The 21,403-nt window shown below is 35.2% G+C and overlaps 1 protein-coding gene and 1 long non-coding RNA gene across 7 annotated transcripts in view; one reads left to right on the forward strand and one right to left on the reverse strand.

The window, feature by feature from the left end:
- Positions 1-21,403, forward strand: part of BANK1 (B cell scaffold protein with ankyrin repeats 1) — a 280,683-nt gene that overhangs the window by 237,754 nt on the left and 21,526 nt on the right. For 2 of the 4 annotated variants that reach the window (XM_025423160.3, XM_025423141.3), the window contains exons 9-11: positions 1,120-1,419; positions 5,513-5,818; positions 18,298-18,363. In XM_025423160.3, coding sequence (XP_025278945.1) covers positions 1,120-1,419; positions 5,513-5,818; positions 18,298-18,363 — 672 coding nt within the window. The remainder of the gene's footprint in view (positions 1-1,119; positions 1,420-5,512; positions 5,819-18,297; positions 18,364-21,403) is intronic. The other 2 variants (XM_049104948.1, XM_025423148.3) reach the window with 1 other exon arrangement.
- LOC112644623 (uncharacterized) overlaps positions 4,388-21,403 on the reverse strand; it is a 135,686-nt gene continuing 118,670 nt past the window's right edge. The window contains exon 10 of one of the 3 annotated variants that reach the window (XR_007407764.1): positions 4,388-4,516. This is a non-coding gene — a long non-coding RNA (uncharacterized LOC112644623). The remainder of the gene's footprint in view (positions 4,517-21,403) is intronic. The other 2 variants (XR_004811324.2, XR_007407763.1) reach the window with 2 other exon arrangements.

Below are 21,403 nucleotides of genomic sequence, written 5' to 3' on the forward strand. Positions count from 1 at the left end.
ACAATAAAAAATTAAATTCCATGTAGAAATATGGGTACCATCATAGGCACAATATTTCCTCATGACTAATTTTTTCTCATAACTGAAAAGTTTCTACAGAGTAACTCTTTATTGGTTAAAAAAAAAAAAAAAGGTACTTTTTCTCCATAGTCTGCCAGTTGGCTTCTTTAACCATATTTCAGCTTAGCAACACTTCAAAACAATAATCATCTGCTTGTCTATTGCACTGACAATGACAACAATTCACATATTCCTTCCAATATAGGGATTCCAAGTTCATCTTAAAATTTTGTGAATCTTTTCTTAAAGCAGACTTTTCATACAGAAAATTTAAACAAAAAAAATTGTAAGACTTAAAGTTATTGCATTATAATATATTTTTTCAATTCTTCCTACTAAAATGTATTTATTATGTACACTATAAAAACAAAAGATGTAATCATGATTCTTAAGATGGAGGGAACTTGTATTATTTGGTTAAGTTTCAGAATTGGATATATTTTATAGGTGACTGAACTGAGTCTTAGAAAGATTCACCTACTGTTGGTGATTTGGATGCCTTCTCCACCAAAAAATATTAACACTTCCCTCAAGTAATATCTTCAAGAATTAAGATACAATCTGGTGATAATTATAATTGGGGATATAAATGGTGATAATTATATTTTATTAAAATAATAACTAAGATCACAGATTCACTTTTGTTGCATTATTTACAAGCAAGTCAAGGTTTATTTTATTCTTTGTATTTACCTTTTCCATAGCTTACTTATTACTTGTTAGGTCAGTTATACTGTATTCTGATAAAAAAGGAATAATACAGACATATGTATGAATCTGCTCAAACAATAACCCTAGAGAATCAAAATGTTATTGTATGTATGAGTGTGTCATTATAGAAAGGTAGAAAGATATAATGAAGCTTTAACTGTTCATTTGGTAAATATTTTAAAAGCCCAAGAATGACTATTCACTAAAATTATGCATTTGTCAGCTCTCCACCATATCAGATCATAAAAGTTTTATTAGCAGTACTACCACTTCTGTACGAAATTAGAAAATACAAAATGCCTCCAGATGGTGTGTTTAAATGAAATCTACTATGTTCATCCTAAACAGCCATACAGAACCCAGCATTTCATCATGAAAGCAGGCAGACATACAGGCAACGTGCAGAAGGAGCTGAGGCAGATGAATTGGCAGAAGAAAACCAGAATGAATCAGGCACAGAGACTGAGCACAGCTTAGCAGAGGCTGGCAGTGGAAGTTCTGTAAACCAGTACGATGATGACTTGTATGTGTTCATTCCTGGAGACAATCCAGAACATAATTCACAAGAGCCACTCATGAGCAACAGACCACCTCTCCCCCCGCCACGACCTGTAGCTGCTGCCTTCCAACCTCACTGCACATTACAGGGTAAGTTTAAGGTTTAAAACAACAACACGAGTCTGACGGGCTTCCATAGTGTATAGTGCAGTGACAAATCTGTTACAGGGAAGACCAACTTTCAAAAACCAAGAGCAACTTTCCTGCTATTCCTTAACTAAGGCCTCAGAAATAAGCAAGAGATACCTGACACTAATTCACACTCCCTCCTCTCCTTCCCTATCTCTCTCTCTCTCTTTCTTTCCTTTTTTCTCCCTCCCTTCACTCTCTCTCTCTCCACCTTTCTGCCTCCCTTTCTTCTAGAACAGTCTACATTACAAAGCTTTAAAGAGGTAAAACAATAAAGCTTGGAAGGAGTTTGTAGTGCTCCACATAAAATGAGCCTCAAACATCATGTGGAAAAGTAAATGACAACTTTCCTTTTAAAAAGTACTCCTAGTCGTCTGGCAAAAGGAAAAGGCTAATGTTTTACAGATTTGAAAATGACCTTGGGCACTTTACTAAACTGGTAGCAGCAGGGGAAGCAAGTGGTAAAGGGCTTATTGCACACTGCCTTGAGACCAAAGTCTAAGGACACTCAACAATATATTGCTAAAATGGGAGAACAGTTAAATGGCTATGATCACATTTGTTCCCAAATGCAAGAATTACAAATGTGATGGGGAGATGGGTGGTGCAGGTACCTTCAAGAGGACCTTCCATATTGGGCTTATCTGGCTGGAGTGTTCAACAGCCTGACAGACTTCCAGCTCCAGGTTTACCCTTACAGTCACTAATTATCATCCACTTTATTGATCACTATTTTATACACACTTTCCACATTCAAAAAGTGCTCTTACAATGAAACTTTAATGAGAAAGATGAAAGAAATATCTATTATTAAGATTCCATTTGTCATTATACTTCACAGCTGTTGAGTCCTAGAGGGCTATAAAGTGTATAAATATGTTCAAAAAAGTGAATATTGAAAAACAGAACAAAACAAAAGCAAAAACAAAAAAATGAATTTTGAAGCCCTGAAAGTCAGCATTTGCATCATTGAAGGTCTTATTTCTATAAAGGTTCAAGTTGATGAACATAATAAACCTTTTACTAAGGTTATACACTGTATTTAGAGATGAAAAATCCTTCTTACTGGAAAGTATGGAAAACCTAATGGGTACTGCTCTGATTCTTTCACCCATTCAACAAATATCTATCGATTACCTACTATGTGCCAAGCTCTTATAGTCCATTGTGATAGATGAGTGAAGTAGGTTAATCAATACTGGGGGTGGAGAGAGAAACATAGATAAGCAGTACACTGACAATAAAATTCTGATATATTTTCTCACTTTTTTACAGAGGGAATAATTTTATATAAGTATTAAAATAAAGTGTTAAGAAGGCAAAGTTGTCTTTTATCTGGCTAAATTTCTTAAAGGAGCTAATAATGAATCATATTTTCCCTAATGTAAATTCTTGTATATAGTATGTTGGTTAGGAGGTCTAAAACTACTCTGTAGAGAGCATTCACCAGATATCTAAAACCAGAATTGTAATGTTTGCTAATATATCTTCTGAAAAATACCAAATACAAAAAGCAAAATAAAACAAAAATCCCCACTTTTTATTTTAAAACTTTATTTTTACATTTTCTATGCAGTGTTACTTTTAATCTCATCTTTTCATAAGTCTGACGGGCTTGCTAATATTGCAAGTATTATAAATGGATAATAAAATGTCAGTATTTTTTCTTAAAATTGTTTGATTAAGGTCTTTGAAAGTAAGACTAGAAGCTACCACTGTTTTGCTTTGTTTTGCCAGAGAATTTGTATGGCTTCTTTGACTTTAGTGATACCTTCAGAATTGTCTTCTAGGACTAGTTTCCATGTACCCTCAAATTACCAAAAAAGAGAGGTAACTTCCTCACGTCCTGAGCATCAGATTCCCCCTAATGGATTTATGGGCATAGTCACTGGAGAAAACAATAATATAAAACACTATAGAAAACTTTTTAGTTTATAAAGAACACATTGTCCATTTTTATCTTCACCACACATTTGCAAGGCAACAATCACTAACATCCCTCCCTTGACTCAGACCCAAAACCACAGACCCTGTAATTAGAATGTATCAAATACTTCTGTAAACAGGCTTCCTCAGCTTTTAAGATTCTTCCTTTTATTACACGTCTTACTCTGTTTTTTTTTCTTCAAAAATTAGAATGATAGGAGTGATTTAGTTTTATCTTTATTTGCTAATGTACAACTTGAATTAAGAATGCTCAGACCCCACTCTGAGGTGAAAAGTAGAATCTGATACATTGGGAAATAGAAAAGTAAAATGTGTTATTTCTGGGGCAAGCCCAACTTTAGAAGGAGTTGGGAAGGAAGGTGGGTGGAGAAACAAAGGGAGTTAACAGCTCAGGAAATGGGTTGATAAAAGTAAGATAGTTGACACATTCCGCTAAAAATGAAACACTGTAAAAATGTTTCCCACACACTTAATCTGGTTTCACCTGTTACGCTGTCAGTGAAACAGAAGTCATGAAGTCAAAATCTCAGTACCATATTACTCACAGGGAGAGAGGCAAGTCGTGCTGATTTGAAAGTTAGTGCTAAGCATTTAGGCATTAGTACTTCTTGGCTTAAACTAACTGAAACAATCAGATCTAAGATTCTATTGGGGGAGGATCTTGGCCTCTCCTCATGAGCCTACCCAAAACCATTGCTGACCTACTTAAGATAATATACTTTTATTCCACTCTACAACTTGTCTTCTTAGTTTCTACATTTTTCCACTGAAATACCCATAAGTAACCTAAAATTTTTTGGTCAGATTATCACCAAAGAGGAAGGAGAATAGTTCTCCCTCATTTCGTGTGCATGAATTTCTCAGAACAACCAAGAAAGGCAAGGATTTTTCACTCGATAACTGAAATTCTTTCCATTTTATTGTTTTCATTAATGCTTTAAGTAAAACATCTGTCAAAGGTCTATTTTTTAAAATATTTTATTTATTTTAGAGAAACAGAGAGAGAAAGAGCATGGGTGGGGAGGGGCAGAGGAAAGAGAGTCTCAGTCCAACTCCATGCTGATTGCAGAGGCCAAAGTAGGTCTTGGTCCCACGACCATGAGATTCCAACCTGAGCCAAAAACAAGAGTCAGATACTTAACCAACTTTGTACTCAGACATCCCAGAAGTCTAATTTTTAATAAAATTCTCATTACTGTGTTAGAGAGCTATCAAAAAAATTTCCAACTTATTCATTAACCAAAGTAGGTGATACCTTAGTCTCCTAAATACTACTAAAATATTTTAATACATTATTTTAAAAATATGCAAAGATTTTCCAAGTATTAAAACCATAAAATATTATTCTTTTCGTATGATTTAATCTTCAAGTCATTGATTATCCTTTCCATCTTGTCACAAACCCTACTTTCAGTGTTCTTTATCTAAGAATAAGGTTCATGCTGGCTTATAGAAATCAAGAGTTGCATTTTTGAAGCTCAGTTTGTCAAGCCACAGTGAGACTTAACTGTAAGAAACCAAGTAATGGAACATTTGGCTATTCCTCCTGTCATCTTCAGAGAAATTGAATGTTAGGCAAAATACCCAGTGCAAGCCCTTTTGAAAGGTAAAATGACTTCAAGTGAAAAAAAAAAAAAAAATTAGCATATTCTACTTGAAAAACAAGTTTTCAAAGCATTTGGAATTTGAGGCTTAGTTTTATCACTCAATTTTATGATACTAAATCCCTTATAAACTATGTGGCAAATACTTATATGCTTATTTATATGTTTTCCTAAAAGGTTGTGTTTTAAACAAACTTTATTAAGATTTTATTTTTAAGTAATTTCTACACCCAATGTGGGGCTCAGATTTACAGCCCTGAGATCAAGAGTCACATGCTCTACTGACTGAGTCAGCCAGGCACCCCAAACAAACTTTTTAAAACAAAGCTAACAATTAAAAATTGCAGGAGAATAGGTTAATAAATTATATGGTGTACTTTTCTTTTCTAAATTTATGAGACAATATGTAAATTATTTGGGGGGGAGTTTCAAGAAAACAATAGATGGACATGAACAATATTGCATATAATGGAAGAGTAACCACCATCTAAATATTTCATAAGCAGGGAAAATGGTAGAAGGCCAAATGGAAAGAGGTCAGAATTGCTGTGATCTTGGAGCAAGACAAGAAATAGGAGGTGAACCCAAAGAAGAAGAAAAGAAAGAAGATGAAAGGGAGCAGGAGAAGGAGGAAGATCCATACACATTTGCTGAGATTGAAGACAGTGAATATGATATGATACTAGCCAATATGAGCACAAAGAAAAAAATTGGGAGTCGATCTTTTATTATAAACAGACCTCCTGCCCCTACACCTCGACCCACAAATATCCCTCCAAAAGAAGAAACCACACCTTACATAGCTCAAGGTAATGTTTTTTGTTTTCTGTATGTGTGTGTACGTGTTTGGGGATCAGAGAAATTGTCCTTTTAGTGGGGTCAAAAGCCCCAAAGATGAAAAATTCTTTTAAGGTCATAAGTGAGTTGTATTGGCTCATTTTTAATTTAGAAACACAATAAATAAGGAAAATAAAAATAATGGGTAAGGTTCTGGTTTCTAATTCTTCGAAGGATAGTTTTGATAAATTATCCGAAGAACATGAAACCATGACTTGTGTGGAGAAATTCTATTTGGAACTTTTCCTATAATTCTATAAGAGGGAAGCTCAATTCCTATGAATAAATAGCAACACAGGAAAAGAGGTATTCCCCTTACTTTTTGCCCCAACTCTATTTTTTGCTCCTAATTCCACTTAAAACCTAAAAATCTCTGAGCACTAGAATCCCAGATATGCAATCCCAATTACTCTGATAATTGCACAGCACCCCAACAATTAAGATTCACTTCATCTGTCATTGAATTTCAACTTCATTTTAGACTCTAATTCTTCTTTCTCATTTTCTACTCAGTTGAACCTAAATAAAAAAAACTAACAAATCCCTGAGCTTTTTTATATCTATAGCCCCAGCAGGGTATATTTACACTATTGTTATTTTCTGGCACTCTTGTATACTCTGTTATGGTTTGATGTATTCCACAAGTCCATAGTGTCTTAGAGATGATTTTTATTTATCAGTACATTGCATACATGTGCACTGAGTGCTTTTTTGGACTAACATACCATCCCAGAGGCTGAGAAAATGGGATAAAACAATTTCTTCATTCTTGAAGAGTTCCTTGTGGACAGATATGCAAATAAATATAAATATCCAGAGTACAAGGGGACACTTTATTAGAGATTTTTTTAACAAAATGTTTGGGGGTTAACTAAAGCTGAGAACCAATAGGTGATACATTCAAACAATTTAAACCAAGTACACAAACAGAGCATTTAAATATAAACCACAAACCTACCCAACAAAGCAATTACTCGTCTGTGCTTAGTATGTTCAAAAGAAACCATTCAATGGCTTAAGCATTATGTATTAGAAATTTGTACAAAAGGGGCACCTGGGGGGCTCAGGGGTTGAGCATCTGCCTTTGGCTCAGGTTGTGGTCCTGGGGTTCTGGGATCAAGTCCCACATCAGGCTCCTGGCAGGGAGCCTGCTTCTCCCTCTGTCTATGTCTCTGCCTCTCTCTCTTCTTCTCTCTGTGTGTCTCTCATGAATAAAAAAATAAAATCTTAAAAAAAAAAAAGAAATTTGTACAAGAAAATTTAGCAAGTATATGTAAGTATCAGTGCACAATATATTTACTCAACAGTGATCTGCTGCTGATAATGTTCAAGAAACTATTTAAAATCAGAAAATAACAAATTAATAAATGTGTCAGCTGAAATAAAATGGCAACTGGAATAATTATCTAGATTATTAAGGCAGGGAATAGCTATAATTAGAAATTCTTAGATTGTCTAATATAGTGACTTCTAGTTTGCTACTAGCTCTTAGGCAGGGATACTATCTCCCACTAAATATTTTTTAAAGACAGAATATAGATACAGCTCAACACAAGAATTTAGTTGTATTAAAGAAATTTCAAAACAAAACAAAACAAAAAAAAAGAAATTTCTACAGTGGCACTTTGTCCTCTACATCCCAATCCTTGGAGAATTCTCAGGACCACAAGTAGAGACTCCCATATTGGGGTGTTTTGTTTTTTGCTTTTTATCTTCCCATTCTTCTATCGGCTGTCATATTCTTATTTTCCATGAACTCTTTCTTGTTCTCTATTTGTTTTCTTTTTTTACATCATTATTATCTCTTCTTTGGCAGTGCTGAGGGCAGTATAATTCATTTTCTTTCATTTTGCTTTGATTTTTCAGATTTCTGTGATTTTAATTTTTCTGCAGTTTTCATATTATTTCTGTTTTCTTAGTTTGCTGTTTATGCTGTCTAGAATGCTTAATACTTCCATCAAATATCTTAGCTGTGCTTTTATGTGTAAGAATGAAGCACCAAAAACCTAAAAGGAAACTCAACTTGTTAACTGTGGACTACATTGTAGGGTAATGGGGAGGTAACCAAATTTTGCATTGAATTACCCCACATTAGTTTATTTAGATCTATTTTCCTATGCTTTTCAGTTTACCTAGAATAAAATCCAAAACTCCAACCTACTGTATATATCTGGTTGCTGTAACTTTGAGAGATCAGAGCATGGGAAGAAGACTGGGAAATTTCACCATTTAGAATGCACAATTCAAGTCCCTTTGTTCAGTCCAGTGTATAACTCCTGGGCTCATGGTGCCTCATGTTTCATGGCCAGAACTGCTTTATTCTTTCTCCAAAAAATAAACCTTCCATCCTGGCCAGTTGCCTCAGTTCATTAGAGAAGGAATTTGGACTATGACTGCTTTAGACTTACAGCTAATCTCATGTTAAATAAGAGAATTGTGATGATTTTTCACTTAATTCATTTATTTATTAATTACATAAAGATTTATTGAGTACCAGGTGATAAAATCTCTGTGTGTTAAGTAAATACCTTACATGTCAATGGTACATTTGTCATACACACACACGCATGCATACATATACACACACACTTGCATACACACACATACATATATGCAGGAACTCTAAAAAATCTTAGAAATCTTGAGTTTCTAAGAAATTTTAAAAGCTATTTATCTTACCTACTTATTGCACATTTGACACCCTTCAGCATTTATAAGAAATCTTTCTAATTCAATTACATAACATAAATTACTCTCACTACATTCATGTTATATGCAGACAGCAACCAGTGTTATAATATGCAGGATTTTTGTTTTCATATTTTTTGCAGTTAAGTATATAAAAGCAGTTACAGGTTTTGGCTCCATGTCCCAACTCAATAGCAAAATCTGAACTGTAAATGAGGTCACCAAAGTTCCTTTCCATTATTTCTTCCTTTCCTTTTTCACTGGGATATACTTGCTTGCCTCTTCCTTTTATGTTATTGATTGTTGACCATTCTGTTCCCACATTAGGAAAAATTGTCTCATGAGCTAATTCTTTCTTGATGTTCTTTGCATTTCACAGGGTAAAAGTCTTCCATCACATCTTTCCTCTTTTTTTTTTTTTTTTTCATAGCTCAGGCAGCTGTATTAAATAATATTGCCATCATTTCCCAGAAAGTCATCCATTCAATTAGAAGAGCATTAATTTGCCCCCACTCTTGCCGGAACACAGAAGTAGTAGAGGATGTTGGCACATCCAGAATATGTTAATGTAGCCAAAAAAGAAGAGTGTAGAATAGGAGATGGAAGAGGAATGAAAGATGCAGAATTCCAACTACTTCAGAAATGCAAGGAAGTACTGGTAAGGAGACTAGGCAAATAAACCAGAGAGATACAGGAAAATCATGTTGGTTTTTTGCAAGATAGTAGAAAACGTGTGTATTGGTGTCCACCCCCAGATCCTGGCACAGAGCTCCTGAAACCTTGGTAACTTCCTGGATGACAAGGAGTGTTTTTTGCTCTAATGAGGCAACTTTGAATAGGCTTTTGAATGGCTCCTGGATGAGGGTTGGTCATCAAATACACCAAGCCATGATAGAGGCTTAGAATCTTCAGCCCCAGACCCCCATTTTCTTGAGAAGGGAGAAGGGCTGAACACAAACTTCTTGGTCAATAGTACCTATGTGAGGAGGGCTCCATAAAATCCTAATAATAGGGGATTCCCAGAGATTCCATGTTGCCAAACAGATCCACACAGGAAGGATGGCATACTCCAACTCACCCATTATGCAACCCCCCTCACACACACACACCTCCCCTCTGTCAACCATCAGTTTGTTCTCTATATTTACAAGTCTGATTCTTTTTGTTCATTCATTTTTTTTAGATTCCACATATGAGTGAAATCATACAGTATTTGTTTTAACAGTTAAACCATCCTATGTTTGAAGTACTACTAATGTGAAAAGGGGAATTCATACAAAATGGGACAAAGTTCTAGGATATATATTGACATAGAGTTAAGCAGTTTAACCACTTTCACACAGCATAACATAGCAGAAAGGGATTCTATTTCCACCATTGCCCCCAGAAATATAACTTATTAATGCAAAACTAAACCCAGGGTTCATTTTATTAAGAGCTGTGTTTCTGATTGTTTATTTCATTCCTGTTATACTAAGCCTAATTTTGGGTGAGCAACCACAAAAAGAATAATTCATTTTTCTTAAATGAAAGGTTTTTGAAGTCCACATGCTTTCAGATGTTGCATTCTCTCCCACCTTTTTCTCCCTATGATATGGCAAAGGATCATTCATTAAGTTTTAAGAATATGGAGGAATTAATATGGATTTACAGTCCTCCTTAATGACAGAATTGTTGATTAAGACTAATCAAGGAAGAAAATGAACATTTTGGTAGTGCATATAGATTGGTAGTAAAAGAATATCCATAAATCATGCAAAGAGATGACTGCCTATTGGGGAAACTTTTGCAGCATGAATGGTCAATTTCTTTTTTTTCCCCTCACACAATTAGTAGAACCAAGATCCTTCAGAGTCTGTGTTGCTGGTTTTGGGGTAGAATGTAATTTCCCTTTCCATTTTCAATTGCTACTGAGTTGCCCTTGGCATTTTGCAGAGCAACAAAGTTGTATATGACCTTTTTGAGAGCTACTCAACTACTGGGGCCCTAAAATGTCAAGTACAACTCAGTTGCTCTCAGAAATTTTCCACTTGCAATTCATTTATACTTGAAATTGATCACATACAATGTAATTGAAATGCAAACAGAAAAAAAGACCTTGTAAAATCTCTTAGGAAAATTAATCTGTATCATTGTATATGTAACAGAATAGAATGGTCTCTGTCCTCATTAGTGAAGAAATGTGGTCAAATGGATTAAAGTGGGCCTTAGGTCAACTGCCTTGGATCCTACTCTCTGGCAGGGTGACCTTGTCCGAGCCATTTAGCTTCAGGACTTAGTATGTATATCACAGGTGCTTTCAGAACAGAGGGGGCATATTTATTCCATTTGTAAACCCAATGTCCCTGTATACCCCCCTGAGATTCTCTGCCGCTCCCCTTTCCTTGATAAGGTGCTGGTACAACTGTTCAGACCTGTGCTCTCACTATCCTTCAGAAGGAATCAAGCCTGGCTATGTAACCCAGGGTTTTTGATTGGTTCTTTTTGTCTTTCTCACAATAGCATATCACAGAAACATTGAATTAAACCTATGAAGGGCTTTACTGACCATCTGTTAGAGTGTTGGCATAATAATGAAGAACTTTTCCAGCCTCATCTTCCAGAAATTCAATTCCTTCATGTTAGTGAAGGGAGAAAGAGTAATCAACTGTGGTGTAAATTGACATCAAAAGATTTATGTTACATGTGAAAATAAATGCAAATATTATCAAGTGCTTCAATTTTCATTCAACAGCAGAGTGAGTTCTGGTCTTTCTCCCCTTAAATTTTGATGCTTATAGCATCTCTGTTAAATATCTCTTTAGTAATAAATTTAATTGGCCTAGAATACTAGTTCTTAACTGGTGATGATTTGCCTCCCAGGAGACATTTGGCAATGTTTAGGGACATTTTCAGTTATAACCACTGGGACAGCACTAATGGCATCTAGTGTACAGAGGAAGGGATACCACTAATCCTTCCTACAAGGCACAAGAAAGGCCCCTCATGAATAATTACCCAGTTCAAAACGTCAATAGTGCCAAGGTTGAGAAACCATGACATAGGTTGTGCCCATTGTTAAGACAAAGTAAACATCTGAATAGAATACTTCAGAGAATGGTCATTTGAACATTAAATCATAGATGTATCAAATAGCTACCCACACAAGTTGTCTTTTTTCTCACATTAGATTTCCTAAATTCACAATATTTTTTCACCAGCACTTTCAGTGTGTATATCTTTTTTCCTCTAAATATGTAGCAGTTGGAGAAAAATAAGATGTTCTGTGGGGTTGGCTCACTGAGAAGAACCTCCTCTGAGGGATTGGCAGCATGGTGGAATAAAATTCATGAAGACTGTGAAACTGGATGAAACAGAATTTGAATCATGACTTAGCCACTTAAAAGTTGTGTGGCTTTGTACAACTTACATAGTCTTACTTCATTAAAAAAATAAAGAATGATAAAACTTCCTGCATAGAATTATTCATGGGAATTGAAATGACACATGTACAGTAGCTAGCACAGAGTGGGATGCAAAAATGGTATGAAGGAGAGTATTCTGTATACACGGACATGAGATAGGACTTGCTAGATCTTTTCAGTCGTTGTGTTTTTTGCTTCTTGCCTGGGTTTCATATGTCAATATCTCATCTTGCACGACTTTTTCAAGGTATTTATTAACTATCAATACTGAACACTACATAGAACAAGTGGGACAGCCCTGTCCTTTTAGAGTTTTCAATCTGCATTTCTGTAGTTTGAGTCTTAATAGCAAAATTAGTATTTAATGTCTGTTAAAGTAAGCATGACCAGGTCCAATGGTTACCTCTTAAGATAGCAACATTTCCTAATAAAGGGATAAAAAGAGAAGTCACAGAAATTCTTTTGGGTAATCACCAACCATGAACCAAAAGATGAACTCATCATAGTTTCTAGTGTATTATAGAGGCTTCTCAACAACCCAAACCATTTCTCTTAAAAAAAAACGAAAGGAAAATTACTAGGATGTTACTGGAGTAATATCTTCATTTATATCATCATTGAATACAAATGGTCAAAAAAAAAAAAATCAGCCAGTGAACCTAAATGAAGTCATATGGGAGGAGATAAATCCCCAGTCCAGGGCTATGCAAGCAACAGGTGTTCAATACATGTTGCCTGCCTGGTAACAAGACGAAGGAGGACCTGCCTGCCCAGTCATGAATTGGAGATTTCACTAATAAACTCGTTGCAAATGGCCTCAAGCTCTAATTACACAGAATTCCATAAACCAACTGCTCTGTCTTTTGAAGTGTCTCAACTTCCTGAATAAGAAACATTTCTAGAATAGAAATATTCTTATTTGCATCAAAGGAATAAATATGCAAATAAAAACAGTTTATATTCTACTCTAGTAAAAATTAATTTCCTTAGACACGGAAAACATAACTTATAGTAAGATTTTCTGTTTGGGAAGAAAATTTTTATGGGAACATTATTAGACTTAAAGTTTCCATTACAAATTGGAAAGAAAATTCATGCTTTCTCCTTAGGAGAAAATTGATATTGCCATTGAATTAGAGTGTTTATGCCATTTTCCTTCTGGTAGTTTATATGATTTCCAACTTTCCTTCCCTACCAATCTCAGAAGTAAGCTTAAACACTTCAGTGACCTCCTGTGTGCTAATTGACCATTTGCAGTATTCTCCTTAAAAAAAAAAAAAGAATAGCACAACTCCTGACTACATATATCTCCCAGGCAGTAAACTAGTTTTGGATGGACAGCCTTCATAGCATGTGGCTGATGTGACTATCTGTGGCCATGCCAACCCTAATGTGCCTATTCAAATGTGGTGGCCTATATTTGATAAATTTGTTTAAATTAATAACCTATAACTATTGCTAACAAAATGCAATGATGGTTTTAAGCCAATTACAGTGGTCAATTTGCAAAGAAGCTACATCTCTCCTCTGAGCTTCAGTTTGATTAGCCAGTGTGACTTCTGATATGATTGAATATTCTCTTAACCTGTTTTTGCTGGTTAGACAAAGGAGCTGTTTACACATTGTGGTTTGGTTTGGTTTGGTTTCGTTTTTACCTCATGCTACCTTTTTGTTATTACCTTTCACAGGGTAATATTGGGGGAACAAGGTAGGAAGAGTAAGTCTACTAGAGTCAAATTCCCACCCTAGCCTCCCTGATTGTTTTTTCTCATCTCTATCTTCTTTCATTAGTAAGCACTCATGACACATTTGACCTTTGCTTAAATGAAAACATCAAAATGGAGGACAGTATGGAAACTCTGATTGGGTCTTACTTGCCTTTGCCTAACACTGTAGTTGATAACACAGTTAGTAACCTAATGAAAGTTTATTGAATGAATAATAAACACACAGCTGCAACCTGTACAATATCATTCCCTGAGAACCCAGAGCACAATACAAATCTGTATACTTTTTTATATCAAATCTCTAGTTTCAAGAATAATCTTCAGTGATAGCTCTAAACATTTTGTGTTGCACTTCTAATGGGCATGGGACATCAAGGGGTTTGTTGTTTATAAGCCACATCTTTATGAATGCATTTGGCTATTGCACGGACTTTCCATTAACTTAGCCACTTACAAAGAAATTCCAAATAAGTTTTGTCAGATGTTTTAAAGAAGGTGGTTTTGGAAGGGTCCCTTCACTTAAAATAGGCCACAAATGAAGTTGCATGAAGAATATTTTTGCAAAAGCAACCTAGGAAGACAAATAGTGCCAGAGAATTTGTTATATTTCACCTTCTCCTCCTCCTCTGTTCTTCTGATAGTTCTGCTTTGCTTAATGTTTTGAATATTTAATACTATGCTAATTTTTCCATTTAGTGTCATTTCTATTCTAGAGAAAATTTTATAGAAGTTGTTCTGCCAATATTTAAGATAAATGGGGATGGTATTTGGGACGTTTGTATTGTTTGAGATTATTTTGAACCGCATAAATTGTTTTTCTTTCCCTGTGGACTTTTTTTAGCGTTTAAATGTAGTGACAACTACTAATAATGTATTCATTTTCCTTTCTTCTCAAATTCCAATTTTAGGTAGGAAGAGAAAAATAAGATTTCACTCGGGCAGAGTCATCCAAGTTGATGTATGTCATAATTGCCTTAATAGCATTTTTTGAACATTGATGAAGTAAAATATGATTGTAAAAAATAGTGTCCTGTAAGAATTCAAACACATTAGGGACAAAATCACCTCCATATTTTATAAAAAATTACTTTGGTCTATGATTTAACTTTCTAGTTTTTCTATTATTCTAAGCTCTCGGTACAAATAATCTCTTCCACAAAACAGAGCCTCCTATTTAAATTCATGCTTAAGAATTTATCCAGCACTATTGAGCCTGGAGTGACTTGAAAAATAAGAATTGGTAGCATCTTAAAATGTCAGAGCTAAGTGGGACATCAGAAATGATCTCATCTGAGCTCCACCTTTATCAGCAAGGAAATAAAGGCCCAGGCAGGAAAACCATTTTCTCATGTCACATATGTTAACATTAAAACAAAACTATACTCTTTCCATTGTGCCACGTTGGTTAGCATTCTGGCATATATGCATTGGGTTTATTTGTTTTCTCCAATTTCTGTATGTTTAAAACAGACTCTCATCTTACCACAAATCTTGTACAAAAGTATATACAATATAAAGCTGAGTGACCCATAACTCAATGTTCAATTCTCAGGATATCATGGATTTTGCATTTACCTCTTATAAAGGTTTGTGTCAGTGAGCATGGTAAATAGAAAGTATATAAAGCCCTTTAGAACAAAAGTATTAGTAGTAAATGTTAAATGTTTCAGCTAATTATTAACTGTAAAAAACTGAAAAATTAGAGAATTCTGACATTTTCTATCTATCCTTTTCCTAAGGCTAACAGAGTATGTTTACTTTGTTATGCATGTTAGAGTCAGTGATCATTTTGATGGACTAGCTCATCATGAGACAAGTTAATATAGGTCTTTTTCCAAGATTACCTCATATTCAAAAACACCTCCTAACTTCCATAGCATTGAGAAAATAGTGTGTTTGTCAATGTGCTAATTGCGTCTTTGTAAAGAAATAAGGATTGTGTGTAAGTGGAAGGAAGGGACCAGTTGAAATGCATGCAGGTGAAGGTAAATTAAGAGAGAATTTCAAGAGAGATTATCCAGGTAGAAAGGGTCTTTGTACTGTGGGTGTGATGTGCTGCACACCCTGCCTTTAAAAAGTTCTGTTGTGAGCACTTTGATAACCATCCTTCTCAGACACCCAACTCCCCTCCCAGTCTTCTGTCAGATCCCAAGACTCTTCCAACTAGAAGCCCTGGTGAAATCTCAATAAGAAATAAATGTACTGTTTATAATTCTAAGGCTAGAAACTGAAAGAGAATGTTGACTTTGTAGTGTTTACTGCATTTCATACACACTAGGCACTTGTCAGCAAAACCACATATAAAATGTAAAGTGATTTTTAACAAAGTAATGCCAAAAATCTGGAAAAACCAATTCCAAGTACAGCTTCAAAATGCAACATAATCGTTAATTCCAAGTGCAGCTTCAAAATGCAACATAATCGTTAAAATCAATCGATCGATGTACTTTATATTTGGAGAATTTGTTGTCTGGATTTATCTTTGGATTCAGATTATTTTCCATATTAATGATGGCAGACTACAGATTTTTTTTTGTCTTAGATATTTTCAGTTATTATCTTAGTATCAGCAAAAAAAGAAAAAGCACACAAAGACTCTGCCTGTTATTAAAATTCAAAAGTGTTTCATTTTTTCAAGACTTTTTAGAGCTAGCCAATGGAAAAAAAAATCAAGCACCACTTGTAAAAATTTTTCTAATATCCTAAAATATATTCACATACCATACATCCATTATTATATTTTATTTAAGGAAAAGTATAAACCACAAACCCAGAACTTGCCATTAAGCTATATTTAGCATGTTTTCCAAATACTAATTTGAAGCAGAAAATTGATTTTCAACCAGAAATGTTATTTCATGTGTATAATTTTTCTTATACACATCATACTTTGAAAATATATTTGCTTTTCCTGTTTGAAAGAGGACAGTACTCTTTCTCTTGACAATACTGACAAACTGCATATGCTTAATAATAATTTTGATGTGATAGGATTTGGAGCAATTTTTTAAAAATATTTTATTTATTTATTCATGAGAGACACAGAGAGAGAGGCAGAGACACAGGGAGAGGGAGAAGCAGGCTCCACGCAGGGATCCTGATGTGGGACTTGATCTGGGGACTCCAGGATCACGCCCTGAGCCAAAGGCAGACGCTCGACCCACTGAGCCACTCAGGCACCCCTGGAGCAATTTTTTAAGTTAAAATAAAAATGTCATCTGGATTAAACACAGGTATGACCTTGACAATAGATTAATCTAAAGAATATTAAAACTAAAGATGAAAAATATAAGTCAACTTCTAGGCTGCATCTTTCTATTTTTTAAAATTTATTTGAGAAAGCACTGATCAGGGAGCCTGACATGGGGCTCAATCTTAGGACCCTGAGATCAGTACCTGAGCCAACGGCAGAAGCTTAACTGACTGAGCCACCCAGGCACTCTGGGCTACATCTTCCAATCAGAGTGGCCAAGCACCATCCAGCTGGACGGCGCTCTCCCTCCCACATGCCACAGCTGGATTGTCCCAGGAGAGTCTGGTGAGCTGCTAAGGGAAACCAGAGACTCAACAATGCTGGGAATGCTCAAAGGTTCTTTTGGTTCCCCTCCTTCTATCTTCTTCTTTATCTTTAAAAGGAAATAGTTATGGAAGAGAAGAGGCAGCAGTGCTGTGGAGAACCAAGCAATAGATCAAAGTTAAAGGCTTGAGGCTCTAAATCACGTTCTCTACTAACAACAGTTCTGGGATCATTGCGAAATTACTTAGCCCTTTTACAAGTTAGTAAAACCTCCACCTCCCTCACTTTAAGCATATGAGGTTGGACTAAATCTCCAAGACCTCTAGCAGTTCCCAAACCCTGTAATTCAGACTACCCATAAAAAATAATGGAACAAACTCTGGGATGTTCAATTTCTAAAGTCAAGTTGTAAAAGGTATAGGCTTTTTCATTAACAAATGCCAGAAGCTATACGGAACTTTGTGGGTGCTCAATAAATATTAAACAATGAATTTTATCTTTCATCTGCAAAATGGGATGAGTAATGCTGACTTGTCTCACAGAATTTCATGCGAGAAATAATAAATGAGAACAAAGCACTTTTCAGATAATGAAGTAATTCGAATACGCTGCTTTAATAGGTCTGAGGTCTAGCTAGATGATGCAAGAATAAAGTGTCTTTTTCATTATCACATCTGTGAAATACAGCAGTCTTTTCATCTGTTTAAGAAGAAATAGTCATTATCCTTGCTTATCACCAGAAAGTCAGCATGAGTAATTTCTGTGCAAATGGAATTTTGCATGTGATTTTAACATTTATCACTTTTAACAAAGTGCACCTTTTATATATACCTGATATCAGAATGGAATCATATCTTGATTTAAACAGTTTAACAAGGTGTTCCATCAGCATTGCACTGTTCCGCCTAAAGAAAATGCTTTTTGAAATAACTGATGATAAGCTGTGCAAATGAGAAAATTGTAAATTTAATGATCCTCCTACTCAAAAATAATACAATTCAAGACTTGCTACTAAGGAAAATGAGGTATCACACTCTAGTTTCCTAGAGACTTCCACAGTTTGTTCTTTTTTATGTTTGTGTTCAATAAATACTATGCACTATTTTTTTTTACAGTGTTTCAACAAAAGACAGCTGGAAGACAATCTGATGGTGACAAGTTCCATGGTCCTAAAAGACAAGGTACTGACATGAACTTCAGTTTATTTAATAATCTCTAAGTGAGATTTAAAGAAGTCTTATAAATAATGAATAAGGTCTCCAAGGATAGAAGTAAATAATTTTGTGCCTGATTAGTTTTACTCTTAAACTAGTGTCTTGCCCAAATATAATTTTGTCTTAAGATTAATACAAGAAAATTATTTCAAATAATAAAGGCAAGAAATAGCCTTGTGAGAATGTTTATGATGATGTTGATGATATTATTACCAGGGCTCTAGGAAAGTCAAATAAAACAAATTCTCTAACATGCATGGAGACCAGGCTTTCACAGACTGTTAGAGAGAGGCTTCTGGAGTTTAAGTTGGGAGGGTTGGGGGCAAGGGGACAGATGATTGATTCCCCCAAAGAAGGGAACCAGCATGGGATTTCTGTACTCTGCATTGAACTCCAATCAGAGATTGTACCCTTGTCTCACTATTCTCTTGCCCTCAGCACTTGATCTAGCATTTTTTTGGAACACTTGTTTGTCATGCAGAAAAGAACTTAAAACTGTAGCTCCAGAGACATCACACATAGTAGAAAAATTTTCCTCTCGCTCTACAAAGAGGACACTGTCTCAAGTTTTCCCTAACATATCTGGTTCCTGTTGAAAAGAGAAACTCTAGCAGGTTGTTTATTATTATTCTTTCCCCTGATAATAAGAGCTTGGTTAAAGTTCAAAAATCAAAAACAAAAGGTGACAGATGTAGAAGGCTGGCTCTGATAATCAATGAACACGTGCAGATGCTTTTAACCTCAACGCACCGTTGAAATAACTTCAATCCAAAACAGCACTGCCTTGAAATCGCTACCAGAAAATTATTGAGAGAGATACTAAAATAAAACCAAGAGGTTATCTCACAGCAGGTGGTGTTTCATGGCTAAACACCTAGCCAGTGTCCCTTTGTGCCATCATAGAGATGGTTAGGCACCCCTTGCCCCCACTCCTTACCCCACCAAGCTACTAAATACACAATCTCAGTAGAACTGCTCCTAGGACATCATGGATTATCCTCAAGCAAAGGTATGTCCTTAAATGGGTGTTCTTCATCTATCACTTCAAGTGGCACTTCCCATGGCAGCAAGGTTGTACTTAGATCATCCTTCCAATTAAGTACATGATGCTTGAATGCAGCACATCATGAAGCTGAATTTCTGGCCCTGAACACATAGATATACTGCCCACGAATTTACATGCAAAAAAAGAAAACCTTCTATTTGACAACCTTCCATTTCTAGTGATTTCATAATTTCAGGAGAAAGATTTCTCTTTTTAAGTCTACTATTATCCTTCCACTGAACCTTTACCTCTCTCAAGATATAAGTGCAGACTTCCATATGAGATCATTCTACAATTAGAATCAAACAGTTCCTGAGGAATTAACAAAGTAGAGATTATTCCTACTAGGACTCCCCATATACCTCACAGAATTTTGGAAAGAATATAGAGAAAAGATGCTTTGAGCACTTTAGGAGAAAATTTCCCTGAAGCATTTTGAAATAAATTACTCAATTATCATGTTTTAATTAAGTTCTGCTAGAGTTGTGGGGAAAAGTGAAGAAGGCCACCAGAGATGAAGGAAAGTGACAAATAGCAAGAGGAGTGAAGAGATCCTTGGAATTCTTGATCTTACCAATTGTCCTCTGGCTACTTCCAAAGAGCCACATAAGGAAAGGCTGCTAGTTTCTATTAAGCCTAGAAGAGACCAATTATTCTTCTACTGTATATACAGAAAAATAGTCCATTCTGTACCCAGAAAAAAATGGAGGGGAGAATAGTGAAAGGAAACTAGAACCTAATTATGAAATATTTTATTGGGCTAATATTTGCCTATACCATATTACCTAACTTGTTTCATTAAGATCAAGGATAAGTAGATTTTTAATATCCTTTCAGGGCTAGAATACTGAAAATCTTACTCATTTTGTATGAATTTTTTTCTCTTGCTATTTCGATCTGACTTATTGATGATGTTTTAGATTAGTCACCTTAGAGCAATTTCCCTAGATTCCTTTAACCCTGCATATCAGTAATTCTGTAGAACAGAAAAGAATATTATTCTACTTGCAAGGAAAAGAGGAACATTAAACCTTGTGAAATGTTGAAAAACATCCCCGATTACTGTAATCTGCAGGGAAATCAGAATCTATTATGAGAACAGAAGAGATAATTAAAAATAATTGGGAAGATTGTAAAATTAAAGATTTTACCTTTTTCTTTACTCTGTCCAATCATTTTTCTCTAAACTTTTTCATATTTTTATGACCATCCAGTCCATGGGACATCATGGGTGATCAAAACTGCTTAATCCTGAAGTAATGATTACTCTTTAACTATCCTGGGATTTCATAGTGTAATAGAAAAAGCAGTACCTTTTCTTGAACCAAAAAAAGGGGAGCTGTTTTATGAAATGTTTGTCAGAATCAAGATTTTCTAAAGGACTAGACATGTTCTCTAAGGAAGGTTAAAGAAATCATTTCATTCTTTCACTATATGCTAGAATAAAAAGGGATTACAAAAGCCAACTACTTTCCCTCTGAAATTCTAAGTGTTTCAGATGCCCTACATTCAAGACTGCCAAGGGATTGCCAGGAAGTTACATTATTGCTAAGTCAAGGAATTTTCTTGAGGAACAGAAAAAATTAATTGGCACCATTTTCATGGAAACTTAACAGATTTCTTCAACTCAATTTTCACATCCTGAAAAAATATAGGGAAAATGGTGAGGACTTTGGATCACAGATAAAAGTTTCCATCAAAATACAGTTATAAAATCTGTTTTCCTGAGTTGGTTTTGAACTTGGAAAATGCCAAAGTGGTATTGCAGAATATGCTGCTAGCACATCTCTCCCACCCCTTCCCAAAACTGAGCTTCACAGGGTGGTAGAGGGTTTGTTCATCAACACTGCAAGCCAGAGAACTGAATTTTGTCAGTAGAGTTTGGAGTTGATCAGAGTTTTGAAGTCTGAGTTATGTTAATGATGCTCATAGAGGACTGATTTGTAACCCTTAATTTCAGTC

This window comes from Canis lupus, chromosome 32, assembly GCF_003254725.2.
Source record: "Canis lupus dingo isolate Sandy chromosome 32, ASM325472v2, whole genome shotgun sequence".
Lineage (NCBI taxonomy): Eukaryota > Metazoa > Chordata > Mammalia > Carnivora > Canidae > Canis > Canis lupus.